Here is a 24174-nt window from a genome sequence, read left to right on the forward strand (position 1 = left end):
TTCACTGCAAGAAGACGGAATGATGAGATTTGCTCGTGCACAGGAGCTAGATGGATCATGAGATATGGTGACGGATTGGAGAGACTTTAATCTAGCAGTGGATAGATCATCCCAGGATTATGATTCTATGAAAATACAAAAAAATATAAACGTAAGCCTATTATATGATTTTAGCGACAGCGTTGTTAATTAAGAGCATGCTCTATGTCCGTCACTACGTGGCCCAAGCAATGTTATCTGTTTAGCCACACCCTTCATATTTTATTACTTGATTTAAGCCCCACATTGGACAGAAGCCTCGCTGATGAAGCCTGTGCATCACGCTGTGTCTTCCCGCGGCCTGCAGATGCGTGAGAAGGCCTTCCAGAGGCAGCAAGGGAACTACATCGTGAGCGTGGAGGCGGGCAAGCAGCTGTTGCTGTCGGCCGACGCGTCCACGGAGGAGGAGCTGCAGGCCGAGCTCACGGGATTCCAGCAGAGCTGGAAGGCAGCCGGGAAACATCTGGAGCAGCGGCGCCGCCAGGTTGCCACACTTCTGCAGGTGAGTGCCGTCTGAGCGCGGCGCGCTGGCAGAGAGGGGGCCGTCCAGCGGGCCTTTCCTGCAGGTGGGCTGGTGTCAGCCTGGCTCGCCGTTGCATTAAAAATACATGGGTGTGACAACATGGCTGACTTTCTGGATCACGTAACAGTGCAGATCATTTCAAGGAAAGTAGTCAATAAAGATAAATGTTACGTCTCAGAGAGTTCACCAACATATTTTTTTTATGGGATTGGTGGTGCGTGTTGCATGTCCGTTTATTTTCCACAATACAGTTTTTTTGGGTTAGATCGCGTAAATATAAATGTGTCGTTAAACCCACCACCACCCGACACAGCCAATTAGTAAGGTTTGTCACGTAAACATAACATGCCAATTCGTTACTAGTACAGCACACCGGTGTGTTGGAGAACAAATCCACAAGACTAATTTGGCTGTGTCGGGTGGTGGTGGGTTTAACGACACATTTATATTTATGCGATCTAAACCAAACAACCTGTATTGTGGATGATTTGGTCGCGAAGGCCTACGTGTTAAATCGGTTTATGTTGTATGGTATTTTTTATTGTGCTCTTATGACTCTATTACAGGAGTGGGAGAATTGTGAGAAAGAAATGGCTGAGTCACTGGAGAAGCTGAGAGGCTTGAAAATCAAACTTTCAAACCCTCTGCCAGAGCATCATGATGACCTCAAATCTGAAAATGTCAGCTGCAAGGTGAGCACGGTCATAGGCCATGGCATTGTAGCAACAAACCCAGGTTGAGACCGATATCTCAATAAACATATCCTCTATTAGATGTGCCACACCACATGCACATTCAATCATAGGAAACGGTTTCTGTCTTCCATTGCAGTTCTCCTTGTTTTTTTTAAAGTAAATGCTGCTAGGAAGAAACATGCTCACTAACTCGATATGAAACCTGGCCTCACACTCCCAAGGGAAGCCAAGGTTTAAGTTGCCCAACGTGCACTTGATGGTGCCCCCAGGAACTGGAAAGCAGCGTGGAGGACTGGGAGGCCGAGCTAGCCCAGCTGACCGCCATGAGGGACGCCCTGGCCCGGCACTTTGGGGTGGACGACATCTCAGGGCTGCAGGAGCGCATGGAGCTGCTTCAGCGCCAGTGGGAGGAGCTCGGTCAGCAGGTGAGCCCCTTAAAAAGATAACCTAAATTAACCCGATTTAAAGCTTTCGTGACTGCAGGGATTCATCTTCTTGGTTCTTTCGGTAAAGTCACGTAGAAGGGAAATAATAAAATAATAAAAATAAAACATGATAAAATTATTCTCACGACGTTTCGGCCACAACGCATGCAGCTGTCCTCAGGTGAAGAACAGGTCTGTCAGAAAGACAACGTCGTGAGAATGATTTTATTATGTTTTATTTTTATTATTTTATTATTTCCCTTCTACGTGACTAAATTAACCCACCCATGGATATCAGAGCATCCTCCCGTTCAGTAAGTTTGAGGACAAGCCTCGTTTGCATGAATATAAGTACACTACTCCTATCTAAGACTGTATGAGGACCACGTCTATCTGTGTCTGCAATAATATCTTACTACCTTCTAGATTTGAAGCTTTCGTGACTGCAAGGATTCATATTCTTAGGTTTTTTCAGTAAAGTCACGTAGGTAAAAAATGGAATTAAAATTAATAAAAGTAAAATAAAAATAAAATAAAAATCACGACGTTTCGGAGGCAACACAAGTCTCCGTCATCAAGTGGGACCGTCACAGCTAGATTTGCTCACTTGATACAGCAGTCGTGCTGTGACGGTCCCACCTGATGTCGGAGACTTGTGTTGCCTCCGAAACGTCGTGATTTTTATTTTATTTTTATTTTACTTTTATTAATTTTAATTTTTTACCTACGTGACTTTACCGACAAAACCTAAGAATATGTTACTACCTGTGAATGTAAAGTATCTATGCTTGTAAGAATACCCCATACCCATGTCTATAGGATGAGATGCCTACCTCAGATAATCTTTGCTTAACGCGTGCTTTTCGTAGTCAACGTTATGAATCATAATTGTTGTTTGGAGTTAGGCCAGGTAATGATCTGACAAAACGTCATGCTTATTGCAAGTATAGTACTATACACAATAAACAGTAATTAGTGGAGCGTTAAAACGCTTATGCACTACGTAACAGTTTGTCTGAACGTGTCAGGTTAATGAAGCACATCGTCACACATATTTGGTCAGGATCACATTACTATCCACAAACACAATAAAACACCCTCTCTATTTGTGAAAAAAAGATCACCGACCTAATCATGATGATACGAACACCTTCCAACGTATAAGGTAACAGAATACCCGGTTTTACTATGAAAATAAATACCAGCCTTAAGCATATACCCTGCTTTGCAATGAATACTTCTGAGCTAAAGTAAGTTACAAATATATAAAAACGATTGATGTGTATGTGGTGTGTTCTATGTGTGTCTGTGTATACCGTGAGGAGTGGCCGTGCAACAGTTGGTGCGCTGCACTACGATCCCAGCCACCCAAGTTCGATTCCCGCTCATGGCCAACACCAATGACGATTATCTTAATCGGTCCAGAGCTTCCCCTAGGTCGACTCAGCCTTAAATTAATTCCTGGTGCGATGTGTAAACATCTCCAGTGGGGAGACAAAGGCGGCCGGACGTGGTGCTGGCCACCCACCCCCTTTTGTGCCGTGCCGGCCTTCATAGGTACTCGTGAACAGCACTTGCCCCAACAGTCTGTTAAGGCTATACGAGGGATATTTGTCTTGTATCATTTTGCATATGCTGCTGTAGCTTTGGCCTCCTAGAACATGTGAGTCTCTTTGGGCTGGAGATAATCTTATTTTATAAATGTCGATTCAGGTGTCCCTACGCAAGCAGATGATAACTGAGAGGCTGAACAAGTGGTCCCTGTTCAATGAGAAGTACAAAAAGCTGTGCGAGTGGCTCGGGCAGATGGAGAGCAAGGTGACACACAACGGAGACGTGAGCATTGAGGAGATGCTTGAAAAACTTCAAAAGGTGTGTGTATACAACTACACTTTTGCACAATCCAAAGCTCTTGCTTTGCACAAATAAATGATTGCACTGCTTTGTGTCAAGGAAGACGACTGCTCGAGTACCGCCACAGCCTCTGCTGCGCTTTGTGCTGCTGCGTGTCACCCAGGAACACCAGCAGGAGATGAACGCGGGCGCCCAGCACCACGTGCATCTGGACGAAATGGGACGGCTCCTTATGGGCGCCAGCAGCGAAAGCACAGCCTCAGAGATTGAGTACAAGCTGAGCAAGGTGGCTGACGGCTGGCGACACCTGCAGGACCTCCTCACGGCCAGGTGTGTGGGCCCAGGATTAATCCTCTTCAGTGGCACATGGTCAGGGGGTACATACATTTATAAATAAGCGGATTGCCTGGGGGTGGGACAGTGGTGCCTTATCATGAATCGAATAAAATTCATCTTCTTGGTTCTTTCGGTAAAGTCACGTAGAATGGGAAAAAAAAGAATAATAATCAAAACAAATAATAATATATTATATTATTATATTACTATATTGTATTATTCTATTATTTTATTATGTTTTTTTATTTCCATTTTACATGACTTTACCGAAAGAACCAAGAAGATGAATCCCTGCAGTCACGAAAGCTTTAAATCGAAACAAATAAAATTCGCCAACCTCTTCATTAACTACGCATTATAACAGGAATAAAATATGAAAGTGGCATATTGGACAATTGAGAGAAAGGACCATTACCGATAATGTAATTCTCATGCGTGTTTATATGTTATCGGCAAGGGTTAATGAAGAATGTGTATTTGAGCGAGTATCAGGGCCTCTGGCTCACTGACTGCCAGCTTTATTGATTTTCTTCACATAGCCTACAATTCAACCTGGGGCTTCCACAAAACACCCTTGGATATCTTATACTCTTATGTTTTTTCGGTAAAGTCACGTAGGTAAAAAATATAAATAGAAAAAATAATAGAAAATAGTAATAAATGAAAATAAATAAATAAACTCACGACGTTTCGGAGGCAAAATAACGTTATTTAGCTGTGCCTTTTTACACCTGATGAAGGAAGCTTGTGTTGCCTCCGAAACGTCGTGATTTAATTTATTTATTTTCATTTATTACTATTATTTTCTATTTTATTTTCTATTTTTATTTTTACCTACGTGACTTTACCGAAAAAACCTAAGAGTATGAATCCTTGCAGTCACGAAAGCTTCAAATATAGAACCCTTGGATATGATGTTACTATAAAATGAGGGAAAGATATGGAAAACTTAGGATTGAAAATAAATATTTTTTAAATGCACTTTTTTAAAAATACATATACAGTACTCTCGAATCTTAAAGTGAATATTGTGAAATTTTGACTTAAAACTTTCGTGACTGCAGGAATTCATATTATTGGTTCTTTCGGTAAAGTCACGTAGATAGAAAATAAAAATAAAATAAAAATAATAACATTAAATAAATAATAATTCATCTTGATGAAGACCGCTTGTTTTGCGATCGAAACGTCGTGGGTTTTTTGCTTTTATTATTTTCAATGTATTATTTGTATTTTTTATTTGTAATTAAATTTTTATTTTATTATTTTCTCTATACGTGACTTTACCGAAAGAACCAATAAAATGAATATTGTGAAATTTCGTCCTAGACAGCCGCTGTATTCGTTGCGCCTGGCGCACGGTTGACTTTGAGACCTTGGCAACGGTGAGCGGGGCACAATTCACGGATAATAATAGCCTGCGAGTGGGGCAGGCAAACAATGCACATCGTCTACCGTATACGCAACGGCTCACGCTCAACACGTGTTTCTCAAACGCACACCGAGCGCTCTCCAGCACCGCAGTTCGTCCATTCGCGTGCGTGCCATATAGATGTGCTTCAGTTCGATTCGTATTACTTTACCCGATTAAAATCACAGCCCTCGGCAGTCCTCCGCAACGAAGGCGGGGTCGGCATGGTCGTGCGAATTCTCATGGTTATTGCAACTCGCGGCAGAGACGCGTGCCCTACGGGTGACATTCCACTGGTGGACTTGCGAGCTTTGTGAAAGTTGGAGGGGTTGACGACGCGAGGGAGCAGCTGCGTTTGTTTATTCGACGATATTTTCCTCGGCAGTGGGGGGGGGAGATGGGGGCTGTGGGGTGAGGTCGGCCACCGAGAGGTCACACGCACAACAGAGAGCGCCTTGTGCGTCCGTGCGATCCCACGGCGCGGCCCGGAGCAGATGTATAGAAGTCGTGTTCACAGCTGCCTTGGTACAGTAGTCGTGTTCATAGCTGCCTTGGTATAGTAGCCGTGTTCACAGCTGCCTTGGTATAGTAGTCGTGTTCATAGCTGACTTGGTATAGTAGTCGTGTTCACAGCTGTCTTGGTATAGTAGTCGTGTTCACAGCTGCCTTGGTATAGTAGTCATGTTCACATCTGTCTTGGTATAGTAGTCGTGTTCACAGCTGACTTGGTATAGTTGTCGTGTTCACAGCTGTCTTGGTATAGTAGTCGTGTTCATAGCTGCCTTGGTATAGTAGTCGTGTTCACAGCTGCATTGGTATAGTAGTCGTGTTCACAGCTGCCTTGGTATAGTAGTCGTGTTCATAGCTGCCTTGGTATAGTAGCCGTGTTCACAGCTGCCTTGGTATAGTAGTCGTGTTCATAGCTGACTTGGTATAGTAGTCGTGTTCACAGCTGTCTTGGTATAGTAGTCGTGTTCACAGCTGTCTTGGTATAGTAGTCGTGTTCACAGCTGCCTTGGTATAGTAGTCGTGTTCACATCTGTCTTGGTATAGTAGTCGTGTTCACAGCTGACTTGGTATAGTTGTCGTGTTCACAGCTGTCTTGGTATAGTAGTCGTGTTCATAGCTGCCTTGGTATAGTAGTCGTGTTCACAGCTGCATTGGTATAGTAGTCGTGTTCACAGCTGCCTTGGTATAGTAGTCGTGTTCATAGCTGCCTTGGTATAGTAGTCGTGTTCACAGCTGCCTTGGTATAGTAGTCGTGTTCACAGCTGCCTTGGTATAGTAGTCGTGTTCACAGCTGCCTTGGTATAGTAGTCGTGTTCACAGCTGCCTTGGTATAGTAGTCGTGTTCATAGCTGCCTTGGTATAGTAGTCGTGTTCACAGCTGCCTTGGTATAGTAGTCGTGTTCACAGCTGACTTGGTATAGTAGTCGTGTTCACAGCTGCCTTGGTATAGTAGTCGTGTTCACAGCTGACTTGGTATAGTAGTCGTGTTCACAGCTGCCTTGGTATAGTAGTCGTGTTCACAGCTGCCTTGGTATAGTAGTCGTGTTCACAGCTGCCTTGGTATAGTAGTCGTGTTCACAGCTGCCTTGGTATAGTAGTCGTGTTCACAGCTGCCTTGGTATAGTAGTCGTGTTCACAGCTGCCTTGGTATAGTAGTCGTGTTCACAGCTGCCTTGGTATAGTAGTCGTGTTCACAGCTGCCTTGGTATAGTAGTCGTGTTCACAGCTGCCTTGGTATAGTAGTCGTGTTCACAGCTGACTTGGTATAGTAGTGGTGTTCACAGCTGCCTTGGTATAGTAGTCGTGTTCACAGCTGCCTTGGTATAGTAGTCGTGTTCATAGCTGACTTGGTATAGTAGTCGTGTTCACAGCTGCCTTGGTATAGTTGTCGTGTTCATAGCTGACTTGGTATAGTAGTCGTGTTCATAGCTGACTTGGTATAGTAGTCGTGTTCACAGCTGACTTGGTATAGTTGTCGTGTTCACAGCTGCCTTGGTATAGTAGTCGTGTTCATAGCTGACTTGGTATAGTAGTCGTGTTCACAGCTGCCTTGGTATAGTAGTCGTGTTCATAGCTGACTTGGTATAGTAGTCGTGTTCATAGCTGACTTGGTATAGTTGTCGTGTTCACAGCTGCCTTGGTATAGTTGTCGTGTTCACAGCTGACTTGGTATAGTAGTCGTGTTCACAGCTGACTTGGTATAGTAGTCGTGTTCACAGCTGCCATGGTATAGTAGTTGTGTTCACAGCTGACTTGGTGTAGTAGTCGTGTTCATAGCTGCCGTGGTATAGTAGTCGTGTTCATAGCTGACTTGGTATAGTAGTCGTGTTCACAGCTGCCTTGGTATAGTTGTCGTGTTCATAGCTGACTTGGTATAGTAGTCGTGTTCATAGCTGACTTGGTATAGTAGTCGTGTTCACAGCTGACTTGGTATAGTTGTCGTGTTCACAGCTGCCTTGGTATAGTAGTCGTGTTCATAGCTGACTTGGTATAGTAGTCGTGTTCACAGCTGCCTTGGTATAGTAGTCGTGTTCATAGCTGACTTGGTATAGTAGTCGTGTTCATAGCTGACTTGGTATAGTTGTCGTGTTCACAGCTGCCTTGGTATAGTTGTCGTGTTCACAGCTGACTTGGTATAGTAGTCGTGTTCACAGCTGACTTGGTATAGTAGTCGTGTTCACAGCTGCCATGGTATAGTAGTGGTGTTCACAGCTGACTTGGTGTAGTAGTCGTGTTCATAGCTGCCGTGGTATAGTAGTCGTGTTCATAGCTGACTTGGTATAGTAGTGGTGTTCACAGCTGACTTGGTGTAGTAGTCGTGTTCATAGCTGCCGTGGTATAGTAGTCGTGTTCACAGCTGACTTGGTATAGTAGTGGTGTTCACAGCTGACTTGGTGTAGTAGTCGTGTTCACAGCTGACTTGGTGTAGTAGTCGTGTTCACAGCTGACTTGGTATAGTAGTCGTGTTCACAGCTGACTTGGTATAGTAGTCGTGTTCACAGCTGCCTTGGTATAGTAGTCGTGTTCACAGCTGACTTGGTATAGTAGTCGTGTTCACAGCTGACTTGGTATAGTAGTCGTGTTCACAGCTGACTTGGTATAGTAGTCGTGTTCATAGCTGACTTGGTATAGTAGTCGTGTTCACAGCTGACTTGGTATAGTAGTCGTGTTCACAGCTGACTTGGTATAGTAGTCGTGTTCACAGCTGCCTTGGTATAGTAGTCGTGTTCACAGCTGACTTGGTGTAGTAGTCGTGTTCACAGCTGACTTGGTATAGTAGTCGTGTTCACAGCTGACTTGGTATAGTAGTCGTGTTCATAGCTGACTTGGTATAGTAGTCGTGTTCACAGCTGACTTGGTATAGTAGTCGTGTTCACAGCTGCCTTGGTATAGTAGTCGTGTTCACAGCTGACTTGGTGTAGTAGTCGTGTTCACAGCTGACTTGGTATAGTAGTCGTGTTCACAGCTGACTTGGTATAGTAGTCGTGTTCACAGCTGACTTGGTATAGTAGTCGTGTTCACAGCTGTCTTGGTATAGTAGTCGTGTTCATAGCTGACTTGGTATAGTAGTCGTGTTCATAGCTGACTTGGTATAGTAGTCGTGTTCACAGCTGACTTGGTGTAGTAGTCGTGTTCACAGCTGACTTGGTATAGTAGTCGTGTTCACAGCTGTCTTGGTATAGTAGTCGTGTTCACAGCTGCCTTGGTACAGTAGTCGTGTTCATAGCTGCCGTGGTATAGTAGTCGTGTTCACAGCTGACTTGGTATAGTAGTCGTGTTCACAGCTGACTTGGTATAGTAGTCGTGTTCATAGCTGCCGTGGTATAGTAGTCGTGTTCACAGCTGACTTGGTATAGTAGTCGTGTTCACAGCTGACTTGGTATAGTAGTCGTGTTCACAGCTGACTTGGTGTAGTAGTCGTGTTCACAGCTGACTTGGTATAGTAGTCGTGTTCATAGCTGACTTGGTATAGTAGTCGTGTTCATAGCTGACTTGGTGTAGTAGTCGTGTTCACAGCTGACTTGGTATAGTAGTCGTGTTCACAGCTGACTTGGTATAGTAGTCGTGTTCACAGCTGTCTTGGTATAGTAGTCGTGTTCACAGCTGCCTTGGTATAGTAGTCGTGTTCATAGCTACCGTGGTATAGTAGTCGTGTTCACAGCTGTCTTGGTATAGTAGTCGTGTTCACAGCTGACTTGGTATAGTAGTCGTGTTCATAGCTGCCGTGGTATAGTAGTCGTGTTCATAGCTGCCTTGGTATAGTAGTCGTGTTCACAGCTGACTTGGTATAGTAGTCGTGTTCACAGCTGACTTGGTATAGTAGTCGTGTTCATAGCTGCCGTGGTATAGTAGTCGTGTTCACAGCTGCCTTGGTATAGTAGTCGTGTTCATAGCTGCCGTGGTATAGTAGTCGTGTTCATAGCTGCCTTGGTATAGTAGTCGTGTTCACAGCTGCCTTGGTATAGTAGTCGTGTTCATAGCTGCCTTGGTATAGTAGTCGTGTTCACAGCTGACTTGGAATAGTAGTCGTGTTCATAGCTGCCGTGGTATAGTAGTCGTGTTCACAGCTGCCTTGGTATAGTAGTCGTGCTCATAGCTGCCGTGGTATAGTAGTCGTGTTCATAGCTGCCTTGGTATAGTAGTCGTGTTCACAGCTGACTTGGTATAGTAGTCGTGTTCACAGCTGACTTGGTATAGTAGTCGTGTTCATAGCTGCCGTGGTATAGTAGTCGTGTTCACAGCTGCCTTGGTATAGTAGTCGTGATCACAGCTGACTTGGTATAGTAGTCGTGTTCATAGCTGACTTGGTGTAGTAGTCGTGTTCACAGCTGACTTGGTATAGTAGTCGTGTTCACAGCTGACTTGGTATAGTAGTCGTGTTCACAGCTGTCTTGGTATAGTAGTCGTGTTCACAGCTGCCTTGGTATAGTAGTCGTGTTCACAGCTGCCTTGGTACAGTAGTCGTGTTCACAGCTGCCTTGGTACAGTAGTCGTGTTCACAGCTGCCTTGGTACAGTAGTCGTGTTCACAGCTGCCTTGGTACAGTAGTCGTGTTCACAGCTGCCTTGGTATAGTAGTCGTGTTCACAGCTGACTTGGTACAGTAGTCGTGTTCATAGCTGCCTTGGTACAGTAGTCGTGTTCACAGCTGCCTTGGTATAGTAGTCGTGTTCACAGCTGCCGTGGTATAGTAGTCGTGTTCATAGCTGCCGTGGTATAGTAGTCGTGTTCACAGCTGCCTTGGTATAGTAGTCGTGTTCACAGCTGCCTTGGTATAGTAGTCGTGTTCATAGCTGCCGTGGTATAGTAGTCGTGTTCACAGCTGACTTGGTATAGTAGTCGTGTTCACAGCTGCCTTGGTATAGTAGTCGTGTTCACAGCTGCCTTGGTATAGTAGTCGTGTTCACAGCTGCCTTGGTACAGTAGTCGTGTTCACAGCTGCCTTGGTATAGTAGTCGTGTTCACAGCTGCCTTGGTATAGTAGTCGTGTTCACAGCTGCCTTGGTATAGTAGTCGTGTTCACAGCTGCCTTGGTACAGTAGTCGTGTTCACAGCTGCCTTGGTATAGTAGTCGTGTTCACAGCTGCCTTGGTACAGTAGTCGTGTTCACAGCTGCCTTGGTATAGTAGTCGTGTTCACAGCTGCCTTGGTACAGTAGTCGTGTTCACAGCTGCCTTGGTATAGTAGTCGTGTTCACAGCTGCCTTGGTACAGTAGTCGTGTTCACAGCTGCCTTGGTACAGTAGTCGTGTTCACAGCTGCCTTGGTACAGTAGTCGTGTTCACAGCTGCCTTGGTACAGTAGTCGTGTTCACAGCTGCCTTGGTATAGTAGTCGTGTTCACAGCTGACTTGGTACAGTAGTCGTGTTCATAGCTGCCTTGGTACAGTAGTCGTGTTCACAGCTGCCTTGGTACAGTAGTCGTGTTCACAGCTGCCTTGGTACAGTAGTCGTGTTCATAGCTGCCTTGGTATAGTAGTCGTGTTCATAGCTGCCGTGGTATAGTAGTCGTGTTCATAGCTGCCTTGGTATAGTAGTCGTGTTCACAGCTGACTTGGTATAGTAGTCGTGTTCACAGCTGACTTGGTATAGTAGTCGTGTTCATAGCTGCCTTGGTATAGTAGTCGTGCTCATAGCTGCCGTGGTATAGTAGTCGTGTTCATAGCTGCCTTGGTATAGTAGTCGTGTTCACAGCTGACTTGGTATAGTAGTCGTGTTCACAGCTGACTTGGTATAGTAGTCGTGTTCATAGCTGCCGTGGTATAGTAGTCGTGTTCACAGCTGCCTTGGTATAGTAGTCGTGTTCACAGCTGACTTGGTATAGTAGTCGTGTTCATAGCTGACTTGGTGTAGTAGTCGTGTTCACAGCTGACTTGGTATAGTAGTCGTGTTCACAGCTGACTTGGTATAGTAGTCGTGTTCACAGCTGTCTTGGTATAGTAGTCGTGTTCACAGCTGCCGTGGTATAGTAGTCGTGTTCATAGCTGCCGTGGTATAGTAGTCGTGTTCACAGCTGCCTTGGTATAGTAGTCGTGTTCACAGCTGCCTTGGTATAGTAGTCGTGTTCATAGCTGCCGTGGTATAGTAGTCGTGTTCACAGCTGACTTGGTATAGTAGTCGTGTTCACAGCTGCCTTGGTATAGTAGTCGTGTTCACAGCTGCCTTGGTATAGTAGTCGTGTTCACAGCTGCCTTGGTACAGTAGTCGTGTTCACAGCTGCCTTGGTATAGTAGTCGTGTTCACAGCTGCCTTGGTATAGTAGTCGTGTTCACAGCTGCCTTGGTATAGTAGTCGTGTTCACAGCTGCCTTGGTACAGTAGTCGTGTTCACAGCTGCCTTGGTACAGTAGTCGTGTTCACAGCTGCCTTGGTATAGTAGTCGTGTTCACAGCTGCCTTGGTATAGTAGTCGTGTTCACAGCTGCCTTGGTATAGTAGTCGTGTTCACAGCTGCCTTGGTACAGTAGTCGTGTTCACAGCTGCCTTGGTACAGTAGTCGTGTTCACAGCTGCCTTGGTACAGTAGTCGTGTTCACAGCTGCCTTGGTACAGTAGTCGTGTTCACAGCTGCCTTGGTATAGTAGTCGTGTTCACAGCTGCCTTGGTACAGTAGTCGTGTTCACAGCTGCCTTGGTACAGTAGTCGTGTTCACAGCTGCCTTGGTATAGTAGTCGTGTTCACAGCTGACTTGGTACAGTAGTCGTGTTCATAGCTGCCTTGGTACAGTAGTCGTGTTCACAGCTGCCTTGGTATAGTAGTCGTGTTCACAGCTGCCTTGGTATAGTAGTCGTGTTCACAGCTGCCTTGGTACAGTAGTCGTGTTCACAGCTGCCTTGGTATAGTAGTCGTGTTCACAGCTGCCTTGGTATAGTAGTCGTGTTCACAGCTGCCTTGGTATAGTAGTCGTGTTCACAGCTGCCTTGGTATAGTAGTCGTGTTCACAGCTGCCTTGGTACAGTAGTCGTGTTCACAGCTGCCTTGGTATAGTAGTCGTGTTCACAGCTGCCTTGGTATAGTAGTCGTGTTCACAGCTGACTTGGTATAGTAGTCGTGTTCACAGCTGACTTGGTATAGTAGTCGTGTTCACAGCTGCCTTGGTACAGTAGTCGTGTTCACAGCTGCCTTGGTATAGTAGTCGTGTTCACAGCTGCCTTGGTATAGTAGTCGTGTTCACAGCTGCCTTGGTATAGTAGTCGTGTTCACAGCTGACTTGGTATAGTAGTCGTGTTCACAGCTGACTTGGTATAGTAGTCGTGTTCACAGCTGACTTGGTATAGTAGTCGTGTTCATAGCTGCCTTGGTACAGTAGTCGTGTTCACAGCTGCCTTGGTATAGTAGTCGTGTTCACAGCTGACTTGGTATAGTAGTCGTGTTCACAGCTGCCTTGGGACAGGCTGCAGGCTGTTTGCTTGCACCCATCCGATTCATATTCTCAGGTTTTTTCGGTAAAGTCACGTAGGTAAAAATTTTAAATTAATAAAAGTAAAATAAAAAATACTTTTATTAATAATAAAAAAAACTTTTATTAATTTTAATTTTTTACCTACGTGACTTTACCGAAAAAACGTAAGAATATGAATCCTTGCAGTCACGAAAGCTTCAAATCTATAACCCATCCGACTGTTGACTCCCGTCGAGGCTGCAAACAGCTGCGTGCGGCTGCGATAATTACGCCATTCGCTTTCTTTTTAATTACTAATTCAAGCTTTAAGCGGTTGGTGTATTAATTTTTGTGTTTACAGAAGAGATGGTGCTTTTGGGGGGTGTGGATGGAGTGAGGGGTGGTGAGCTGCCAGGCAATATACGCTGGCGTTGTCCACGAATGCCTTCCAATTCACCCACGTCAGCGGCGTATTTCTTGTACGTGACCGGCCTCTTTGGCTGCTTGGGGACTCTTCATTTTCCAAGAGTTTGCAGGGCACTGTAGTCACTGTACGAGAGTGTCAAAGTGGTTTTGTGGCCAGTAGGTTTGCGGCCGTGTGGATTTTATCAAAATAGCAGATCGCACGGCTTTGCCTGTTAACTGCAGATAAGTGTATGGAATAATATATAATGGGCTGGTTTTAGGCTGCACTTTGCGTAAGCGTATGCTCTTTCTTTAATACCTCTTCTGAAAAGATTGTTAAGCGTGTCAAAGAAAAAAATGTGTGACATTTTATTTTCACACCTCCAGTCAGCTCACACGCGTTGTGGACTTACAAAATACACCATACCTAAGACGGGTGCTTTAAAATGTTTCCGTGAGATACTAAAGTGGATGAACACCAACATAATCAAAAGCAACACCCTCGTGGCATAGGAAATTATGTTCATTCACTATTACTTGTAGTTGTTTGTCAACATCTTAAACGTGGCTGATGTATGATTTAGCCTCATCTTTTGAGGGAAGTTGGTTTTGTCACTGAATAAGTCGTTGAGCGTCTGCTCACTGAGCAGCCAAGGAGAGGTCAAGAGCAGATGACGACTCGTTTCACCAGAGCCAGGAGGCACATTGGGTCCTCGACTCACTAAAGTAGTGCTTTGTGGATGGAGGAAGGGCCCTGTCACAATGACAACTCTGACCGACTGGCCACATACCCAGGAGCGCATAGTTTGGTGCACTGTCCATCCGCGTGTGTTGCAAGGCGAGTGCAAAACAAATTATTATCAGGCTGCAACGCCTTCCCAAAATAACAAGCAAAGAGTCACGCGGTCGTCGTTATTTAGGGCGGCCGCTATCTTGCCCGTCCTGGTGGCTGTGGGACGCAGCTGTTAACGAGGCCACACCGCCTTTCTTCGACGTGCGCACACGGGCGCTTCCGCCGGCTCTCGATTTACACCTAGAGCTGCTCCTGCGTCGAGCTGCTCCTTCGATTTCCTCGTCTGATGGGATGCCAGCAGCCTGCCGCTCAGACGCGTAACTCCCGCTGGATGTTTAACGATGGACAGCAACTGTCCTCATAGGGACGCAAAGGAGCTGCCAGAATGCTGCTGTGACACCGACAGGCATGAGATGGTTCTTGTTTGAATGTGACGCAGGTTGTGTTTCTGTGTTATGATGTATGACCTTTTTCCTGGTGTCGTACTTGTGTTCAGTTCCTTGTTAAGCCTCGGCTACACTAATCATGAACGGTTGGAAATACTCCGTCTTCATTCGTCATTTCTGGTTAATAGTTTTTGTGGCTGTTCAGCGTTGCCCTATATTAATACAGTACACGACACAGTTGGAATGGTACGTTATGTAACTGCTGTTTTTTTAAATATAAAGTTATGCCAAGGCAATGTGCAATTTGTTCATGAACCATATTTAATTATGCAGTGTTTTTCAACGTCTAACATTTGAGGGCAGACTAAATAATGGCCCATTAAAGCATCATTGAATGTGTTTACTCTCAGAGAAGACTATGTGGAATTACATTCCAGTGAAGAGACACTTCACAATGAGAATTCATATTCAGGTGCTTTTCAGTTTGGAATTACCTTGAAGTTTCACAAACACGCACCATACAAACAATAGGCTGCATTCTGCAATGTCCTCCATCTCGAGCCGTTTCTTATGCTACCAAGGCCACATGTGTGCAGCAGTGGCCCTGGTCGCCTCTGAAGTGAGGTCACCCCGCATGTTGTTGTAGCGCAGACACAGGGGCTGCGTTTCTGGCTCCTGCTGATGCTTGGCGTGCGTGCGTACGTGGGTGGGCCCGGCCCATGGCCACTGCAGGGTGAAGAAGTTGAGGGACACGCTGGTGGCCGTGCAGCAGCTGGAGCGCAACATGAGCAGCCTGCGATCCTGGCTCAGCCACATCGAGGCCGAGCTGTCCCGGCCCCTCGTCTACGAGAGCTGCGAACGCCGCGAAATACAACGCCAGCTCGGGCAGCAGCAGGTCAGCCGCTTGCACTCGCGCGCTAACGGTTGGCTATGCACTGTGCGAAAGAAGTTCAACATACGTACAACTTAGCACCGCCATGCGGATCCACACATGCATATGACACCCTGGTGCTTGATTTCAGCCAGATCTTTCTGGGTCAGTGACCCAGAAAATAAATTTCCACATACGGCACACCAAATCCATAATACATCTTGCTATAGCTGTGACTAATAAATCACATGCCTACTCCAGTTCACCAATGTCCCAGAAAATATTCAATGAGAAATTAAGCCCTGGGCTTCTGTCGCATGGGCTACGTTTCATACAAAGCTTTTCTTTGGGTTGGGGGGGAGACACAGGAAGTTACTTTGTAGTGCCTCCTTCCCCATGTGCAGCAACTGCAGCGAGACATCGAGAAGCACAGCGCGGGCGTGGGCTCCGTGCTGAGCCTGTGCGAGGTGCTGCTGCACGACTGCGATGCGTGCGCCACCGAGACGGAGTGCGACTCGATCCAGCAGGCCACTCGCAACCTCGACCGCCGATGGCGAAACATCTGCACCATGTCCATGGACCGCAAGTACAAGTACGATGCAGGAGGGTGGCTGATGGGGTCCCTTGAAGAATGCTCACATCGACCTTCAACGCAGATAATCTGTAATTTGGCCCATTTAGAATCGTATACTAGGGAGGTCCATATTGCCAAACAAGGTTGTGTTGCGTATGGGAGAATTATTGTGAGAGAGGTGCTTGACTGTACCTGCATTATACCTTGCAGCTCTTAAGTCTCACTGCCTTGGTTTGAGGTTCATATACCTAAGTAAACTTGAAAAACACACTTTTCTTTTATTTTGCACAAAGGGAATTGTTTTCGGCAGACATGCATTTGAAAAACACAACACTTTTCCACCTGAACACGTTAGAAAGTATGCGTTTAAAAATGCACGAATGTAGCACTGCTCGCAAAGCAATGCAAGTGCTGCCACAGGTGGGCAATTGCTACCGAGGGATGGGTATGGGAAGGGAGCCCGCTTGCCCATCATGTTAGGAGAGACCCCGCAGGACTAGTGCCTGAGGGGCAAACACCTGATGATTGCAACCTTGTTCTGTGACGTAAATTTCGTCACAGAATTCCCTAGAGGATCCCCACGTCCTTGCCTGCTGGCCACGCTCTATTTGGTGATGTTTTTGTCACGTGTCACAGGTGGGTGGCGCTCTTCCAAATATCCGGGGTTGGGACCACGGATAAACGGAGTTATTCCGAAAATTATTCCAATTCTCTGTGGATACCCATGATCACACCCCCCAGATAAACGAGTGAATCAAACTCAGGTCTCTGGGATCAGAGTGAAAATCACTGTGACACTGCTCTGCACGATTAACGTTTCATTGAATTTGGAGTGTATTGTGAAGCAGTCCAGGATTTCGTGGTGGTGGTGGTGGTGGTGAAAAGTTGTAATAAAGGAGTCACTGCAACGATTTTGTCAATTCTTGCCACGTGATGAATTGTACAGGATTGAGGAGACCTGGCACATGTGGCAGAAGTTCCAGGAGGACTACTCGCGATTCGAGGAATGGCTTCGGAAGGCCGAGAGCACGGCCGCCAGCCCCAACACTTCAGGCATCGTGTATCTCGCTGCACGGGATGAACTCAAAAAATTCGAGGTGATGACACGTCCGTGCGTTCATTAAAATCGGTCCTGTATCAAGAGAATGCCCTCTTGAAATACTACAACAGTAATATTAACGAAATAAGAAAGAATTGCACAGATCTCCCCACATGGCTATGGTATTATCTTGATATACATGTTTTTGTACGTGTAATTTTGCAGGTTAATTAAATATGAACATTAAATTAATTATTTTTCTGATGAGGGAATAGATTACTCTTTCCTTAACAAACTATATTTCTGAAGCAGGCCAGATGAACCAAAAAGTTAAGTTTTTGCTTAATGTCATATTTATCATACAAGATAAAAATTCTAAAATGTATAACAGCATCTCAATGCACTGGAATCTTGAGACCCTAAAATATTTGCTGAGGAATGCAAAAGTCTTGCTTAAACAAAGTTACATACGTGTAGTGGGCACAAACGGACAATAAGACGTACGTTGCAACACATTGATTTAACATCAACACGTTAACACAAAGGGGTAAGTGCCCCTTTACCAGATATTAACTACGGTGGTGGTCCACCGGGATAACTACGCTAACTCTATTGAGAGTAGCTACGATGGACGGGACCCCAGCCTGGGTCCGGGTCCTGTGTTGATCTTCTCTTCCGGCGGAGAGCAGCACGTAGATTCTTCAGGATGACAACAGCGCTTAGTCCCACTGGGAGATCGGCTTTTATCCCCGTGGCGGGGCTTGCCCCACCCCTGGTCACGACCCCCTTCTCGAACTCTCGAGAAGGGTTCCTCCTGGACACGTGGTCCCCCCCAGCCACCCTTTTGGGGGTCCCCGGGTGGACGCCCCCAGTCACGTGTCCCCCGGGGTCAACCCGAGTGCCATGGCCTATCCACTAGGGCTGGCATTGCGCCCAGCGAAGGGTGTCCCTGGTGGCTGGCAGTCCGTGCACTTCGAGCACCGCTAGGCCCGGTACTGCATCCGCCTTTGGTGGCGTCCTTGATAGCAGTACGTTGTGTGGCATGCCTTTGGCAGGCTGGCCACGCACACAGCGACATCCAACGATGTCGCTACATAAGGATCATAAGCAGCCGTGTAGCATCAGGGGGTCTGGATAGGGCTGAGCCCTCCATGCAGAGGCCCCTGATCAATTAGAAACGTTTGTTTACCATTACCTTCATTTGTGTATACCCCCCCCCCCCAACAGGGTCATGCTACAGGGTTGAATAATTATTATCTGAATATATCTTGTTTAAAACAACGTTTAATCATTGATGATGATGATGATAATAATTTCAACAATTGTTTTTCTTCAGAGACAGTAGTTTATGCCGTATTAACGATGAATTTCCACCGTTAGCTCAGGACGTGCCAATGGAGATGACACACCGCACTGACAATATAACTCGTACGTGGCTGGTGCATCTCGTGCGCCTGGCAGGGGTTCCAGCGGCAGGTGCACGAGAGCCTCACACAGCTAGAGCTCATCAACAAGCAGTACCGGCGGCTGGCACGCGAGAGCCGCACGGACAGCACCTCGCGCCTACGCCACATGGTGCTGGATGGGAACCAGCGCTGGGACGAGCTACAGAAGCGCGTCGCCATCATCCTGCGCAGGCTGCGGGTGAGGCCTAGTCTGTCAGGGCGTCGACGTACGAACTCCTTGTGCGCCGTGGTGGAGAGGCACGGCTATGAATGCGTAACGAGCAGAGAGGAAGTCAGTTTTCAACCATAGACTTAAACCTGTCGAAGCTGAACTCGAATTGATTTCCTTTGGTTGTAATGACCTGTTCATCAACATATCTGAGGTGGTTCAAACTTTCTCCATTTTTGTTCACACCTTTATGTCTCCAATCCCGTTTTCACAAGAAAAAAAAACATCTTGTTGCTGTAAATAATTTTGGTGAAAATGTTTTTTATTGTCTAAAACCTTTGTGTCACGCTTATTTTGTTACTTCGTGCAATTTCAGTATCACATTTTATTCAAATATTTGTTTGTAAGTTTTTTCATTTAGGCTTTAGTTGGCAACATCATGGATGAACACATCAATTTCCATTGGGTTAGGTTCCTTTTAATAGTCAACAAATGCGAGGCATAATGTTTTTTGATATTAATTAGTTTCTGCGCAATTGCTGAAACATAATAGTGTCGGCCAAATATGTCACTCTGCTTGTGTCGACAACAGTTGAGCTGCTTTAAAAAAAATTATTTGTGAATGTTGCTTCCATAGACACTGGCATCACCACTCCACGCTCCACTGTGTATAATTACACTTGTGATTCAAAGGCCCAAATGTTGTGCAATGGCACCGTGACATTTGAAAATGCAGAAATAACATTTGTGTCTATAGAATTCAAATGAGTTGTTGTTGCTTTGGCTTGATCAAAATCCTAGTTAAAGAAAACATGTAAGGTTGTATTCTTCCTCAGGTTTGTGATTAAAACTGTAAGTTAAAAGATACAAATACCATGAGGACGTGATGTTTTTTATGTAACTGGATAAAACTGTAATCACATAAACTAAGAGGAGATTTTTAAATTTGCGGCTAAACTACGTTGTTTTTTATGCTGCAACGTCAATCCCAGTGACATCATGGAGAGCCAGAAACCATGACTCTGGTATATCATCGTGGTTCTTCATTTCCCTGGCAGCACTTCATTGGGCAGCGCGAGGAGTTTGAGGCGTCGCGCGAGAGCGTGCTGGTGTGGCTCACCGAGATGGACTTGCAGCTCACCAACGTGGAGCACTTCTCTGAGTGTAGCACCCCGGCCAAGATCCGGCAGCTCCAGGTGAGCAGGCTCACATTCTGAAGGGTCCGAGTTCAAATCCCAGCTGAGGTGTCAACGATTGTCCGTTTGGGGTCTATAAAATAAGTGCCACTGAGTAAGAAGCCAACGGTGGTCTTCCTGTAAAGAGGTTGGCTCACACAGTGGAAATATCGAATTTTCACCACTCGCTCCAGGCCACGTAGAGAGATGAGTAGCTCTCCGATGTTTCCGAGAGCCTCTTTAGGAACTGAAATCTGAAAAAGAGAGATAAATATCAGACATTATGCCGAACAACAGCACAACCCAAAAAAACACACAACGAAGAGCTTACACAACACAACCTCAAAAACCCACGTGGCGGTAAAACATAGATGAGTACTGGCCCAGTGCACATTTGAGCAGAGAGAGACTCCTTGTATCACGACCGCTGGGTCTTATCATGGACACTAAGCGTGTGAGATTTTCCGTGCAGGCTTTCCAGAAGGAGATTGCGCTGAACCGCTGCAAGCTGGGCCGGCTTGAGGACATGGGCCAGCGACTGATGGCGCGCAGCGAGCCGGGTGACAGCGCCGTCGTGGAGGACGAGCTGGAGGAGTTGCGCCGCTATTGCGCCGAGGTGTTCGGCCGGGTGGAGCGCTACCTGCGCAAGCTGACCACCACCGCCATGGTCAGTGCCATCAAAAGGCAACACGGCACTGACGTGCCCGCGCACGGCAGCATGCAGCTCTGTACACTCGGTGGTTTATTTCAGGTGTAAACCAAAGCAGGAACACGTGGGTACAATGAATTTGACAGATATGAGCTCCTTGATGAATGTAATTATTATTATTATTAAATATGGGCTTAAACAGGACAGGTCCATGTTGTAACAATGTTAACATTTTAAATGTATATAGTGGTTGAATGTGATTATTTCTCAATATAATTTGCATTCGGCTGGCAAGGCACCTGCATGATTGTTCAATGTGTGGCTGCAGTCTGTTTGAAAGTGAGAATGCATTTTGTGTCTACAGTCCATTGTGTGAGAATAAGGCCACTTTCTAACAGGTCCAAAACACTAATAAAAATGAGCCAAATATCCCAATGCAGGATCCCCCTAAAGTGTCATGAGACTGAGGACGGCTTACCTGGCTAAATAATTGTATAATTCTTTTTTTATTAGATAGGCTCATATCTTCATAGCAATAGCTTCAGTCTTCTGTTAACCAAAATGCACAAATAAAGTGGACAACTACAGCATGTGTCTTTGCGTGCTGTTGCCTATAGGCAGCAGAAGAGGCTGTGGAGGAGCTGGGGGAGGTGGGGGAGCCGTACTCCATGTCCTGGTATGAAGATGAGCCATCTTCTGCATCCCGTAGCCCTGGCTCACCGGCGCAGCACGCACGAGGAGTAGATGCTGGGGCCCTGCTGGGTGACAACGGGGAGCGCTTTGCCGGCGAGTCTTCACACTCTCCACTCAGGAGCTACGGGGATCACTTGTACCCTGACAGCTCACACAGCCTTCTGCCATTAAGACTCAGAGACCCCTCAGTCCCTGAGAGCTCGCACAGCCTGTCGCAGTCGAGACTGGAGCGCGAGAGGGGCCCTTCGGGACGGGATACACCGGCCAGCATCGACTCGCTACCCCTGGAGTGGGACAACTATGACATCGGCAAGGAGTTGGATGCTTCCACCTCCATGGCGGAGCGGCTGCTGTTGGACGAGCGTCTGGCGGGCGGCGAGGATGAGGAGAACGAGGTGTCGGACTACTACTCGCGCAGCGGCCTCTCGGGTGAGACTGTGTGAGCGTTCGAGCTTTGTGTTCCAGGCATCGATGCATATAAGTCATTCTGAGAAGCGTTGGTTCACATTTGACTGCTCTAGAGTCTGCATCACTTTATTATAAGAAGCATGCATGCATGCTGCAACTGCTTGCCATGGACATGAATCATACACTTCAATAATGCGGTTTGAATACTTACAAAATGGCATGCTAATACAGTTTTTCCCGCTCATATTTATAACATCAAATAAAACGTTTACTTGGCCTCTTAGTGACAGTTCTGTTTTTATTATAGGCAGTTTTAAATATGAAACAGATTTTATTCCCGAAGTGTTTACACTATTTGAATACTGCTTATGTTTTTGCAGATGTAGTCATTCCTGAAAGCCCTGAGGCCTTTGTGTGGCTAACTGAGCAAATGCTAAAAATGGCCTCTGCTTTGGAGCACAGATACGCATGTTAACGTGCATTTTCATTATCCGCTTGACCAAATGCTCTTCAACTCAGTCCTTAGACCAGTTGCAGCTAACCCTACTTGTCAGCCTGGCTTTTTTTATTTAAGTCTTTATCAAGACTTAAGGTATGACGCACCTTTTTAAGATTGTACAATAAATAAATTATCTGACCTGTTAGCGAAGGGTTTGGTTTATTTATATCTCATTATATATGCTTAAATAATGCAAATTACTCATGAAATTGATAAAAACTTGCGATCAAGACCCTCCTGAAATTAAATCTGGAAACAAAGTGGAGTTACTCTGGGGTGAACAGTTGTTTTAAGTTCCATGCACTTGATAACACCCCAAGGAATTACATTAATCGGGACGAACTGCATTGGAAGTTATGAACGCAGCATCGTGATGGCTGCTAAGGACTGGTGTTTTCGAGCCAGTGCTCTAGGTGCTAGAAAATCATCTCTAACTGTGTGTCCTGATCTCTAACAGTGTGTCTGCATGCGAAACTGTGAAATTATCTTGAATGGCACGCCTGTAAAACCATCCACGTTTCTACGCTTTTAGCCATTTCAATTGCGAGTACTTCAACTGTACGTTAAATGTCACATTCATAGTTGGCAGCCCTTTGGGGAATATGAAAAGGAATTTGACTCGGTGGAAATTGATGCAGTCATCCAAGCTCTCACAATCCAAAAGTCCCATATGTATATACAGTTTAAATAATAACAACCATGAACAATAAAGTTAACAGCCACAGTGGGATTGCATGAAAAAATATAACAGTACTCTACATATTAAAATGAGGGATCACACAAGGAGACCCACTTTTTACCAAAGGTATTCACAAAAACAGAAGATGTTTTATGAAAAGAAAACAAAATCGAGAAATTAAGGGATAAACATAAATAGGAGAAAATATCGAGTGTCCTCAAATTTTCTGAATGCATCGTCATCATAAAACAATTGGAAGTAAAATAATATAAAGGCTGTGAAGTTGGTGCTCAAGATAAACATCAGCAAAACAAATTGTCACGTACAACAAGTTAATTAAACAATTGAAGACATCTGTTGCAGGGACACAGCCAAAAAACACATGAGAGTGTGTATATGTAGGGAAATTATTTCAGGGAGACTGGGATAAAACTGATTCAATAATAAGGTGGACGAGAGCAGGCTGGAGTGCATTTGTATTAAGAACTTGAAAATAAAAGTAATTTATCATTGAACCTAACAAATACTGTGGTTCTTTCGGTAAAGTCACATAGGCACGTAAATTATTAATAGATCACGACGTTTCGATCGCAACACAAGCGCCCGTCTTCAGGTGAGAGAGAGAAAGCTACTGAAACAAGGTCTTATGTAGGCTTGAGATGGGTCCAGCCTCAGGGTAAGAGGACGGGGCTAGAGATGATCTGCCTGAAGCTGTGGAAGTGGCTATTGTATTGTGAGTGGTTAACATATCAATGCACGAGCTTTGTATGCCGAAGCATCGGTGACTTGCCTAGTATGTCGTAGCATCGGTGACTGAGCGAGAAGGACATCCAGCTCGTCAATACAAAGACATCCAACCTAATAATGCAACTCAGAGAGTCAGCTAAAATTACAGGAAGGATGGAAACATCACAGCAAGTTAAGACTTTACTTGGTTAATCACGTCCTTCCAATGATTGCTCAATTTGTACCCATCTTCTCGGTTAAAGTTGTGTCTGTGTTTATATATCTGGATGGCTTCATGAACAAATCTCTGATGATAGCCAGTGGGTTTGCAGAGTACCTTCGTCTTGGAAAAATCAATTTCGTGTGTGCCCACAGCGTTAAAACAATGATCCGCAATGGCAGGGGTATTGGTCCTACCGTGCTTCAGATCTGCCTTGTGTTCGCGGACACGGTCCGAGACATGTTGTTTCGATTCCCCAATGTAACTGCTACCGC

The 24174-nt window shown here is 45.6% G+C and overlaps 1 protein-coding gene across 10 annotated transcripts in view; it reads left to right on the top strand.

Annotated features, from left to right (window-relative positions):
• The window catches only part of SYNE1 (spectrin repeat containing nuclear envelope protein 1), a 152862-nt gene that overhangs the window by 115077 nt on the left and 13611 nt on the right, over nt 1–24174 (top strand). For all 10 annotated transcript variants that reach the window (XM_078858176.1, XM_078858175.1, XM_078858167.1 and 7 more), the window contains 12 exons: nt 347–541; nt 1129–1254; nt 1527–1682; nt 3396–3554; nt 3700–3866; nt 15485–15647; nt 16028–16215; nt 17144–17294; nt 18698–18880; nt 19909–20046; nt 20498–20692; nt 21292–21796. In XM_078858176.1, the coding sequence (XP_078714302.1) occupies nt 347–541; nt 1129–1254; nt 1527–1682; nt 3396–3554; nt 3700–3866; nt 15485–15647; nt 16028–16215; nt 17144–17294; nt 18698–18880; nt 19909–20046; nt 20498–20692; nt 21292–21796 (2326 nt within the window). The remainder of the gene's footprint in view (nt 1–346; nt 542–1128; nt 1255–1526; nt 1683–3395; nt 3555–3699; nt 3867–15484; nt 15648–16027; nt 16216–17143; nt 17295–18697; nt 18881–19908; nt 20047–20497; nt 20693–21291; nt 21797–24174) is intronic.

The sequence above is a fragment of the Lampetra fluviatilis genome, chromosome 7, assembly GCF_964198595.1.
Source record: "Lampetra fluviatilis chromosome 7, kcLamFluv1.1, whole genome shotgun sequence".
Taxonomy (NCBI): Eukaryota; Metazoa; Chordata; class Hyperoartia; order Petromyzontiformes; family Petromyzontidae; genus Lampetra; species Lampetra fluviatilis.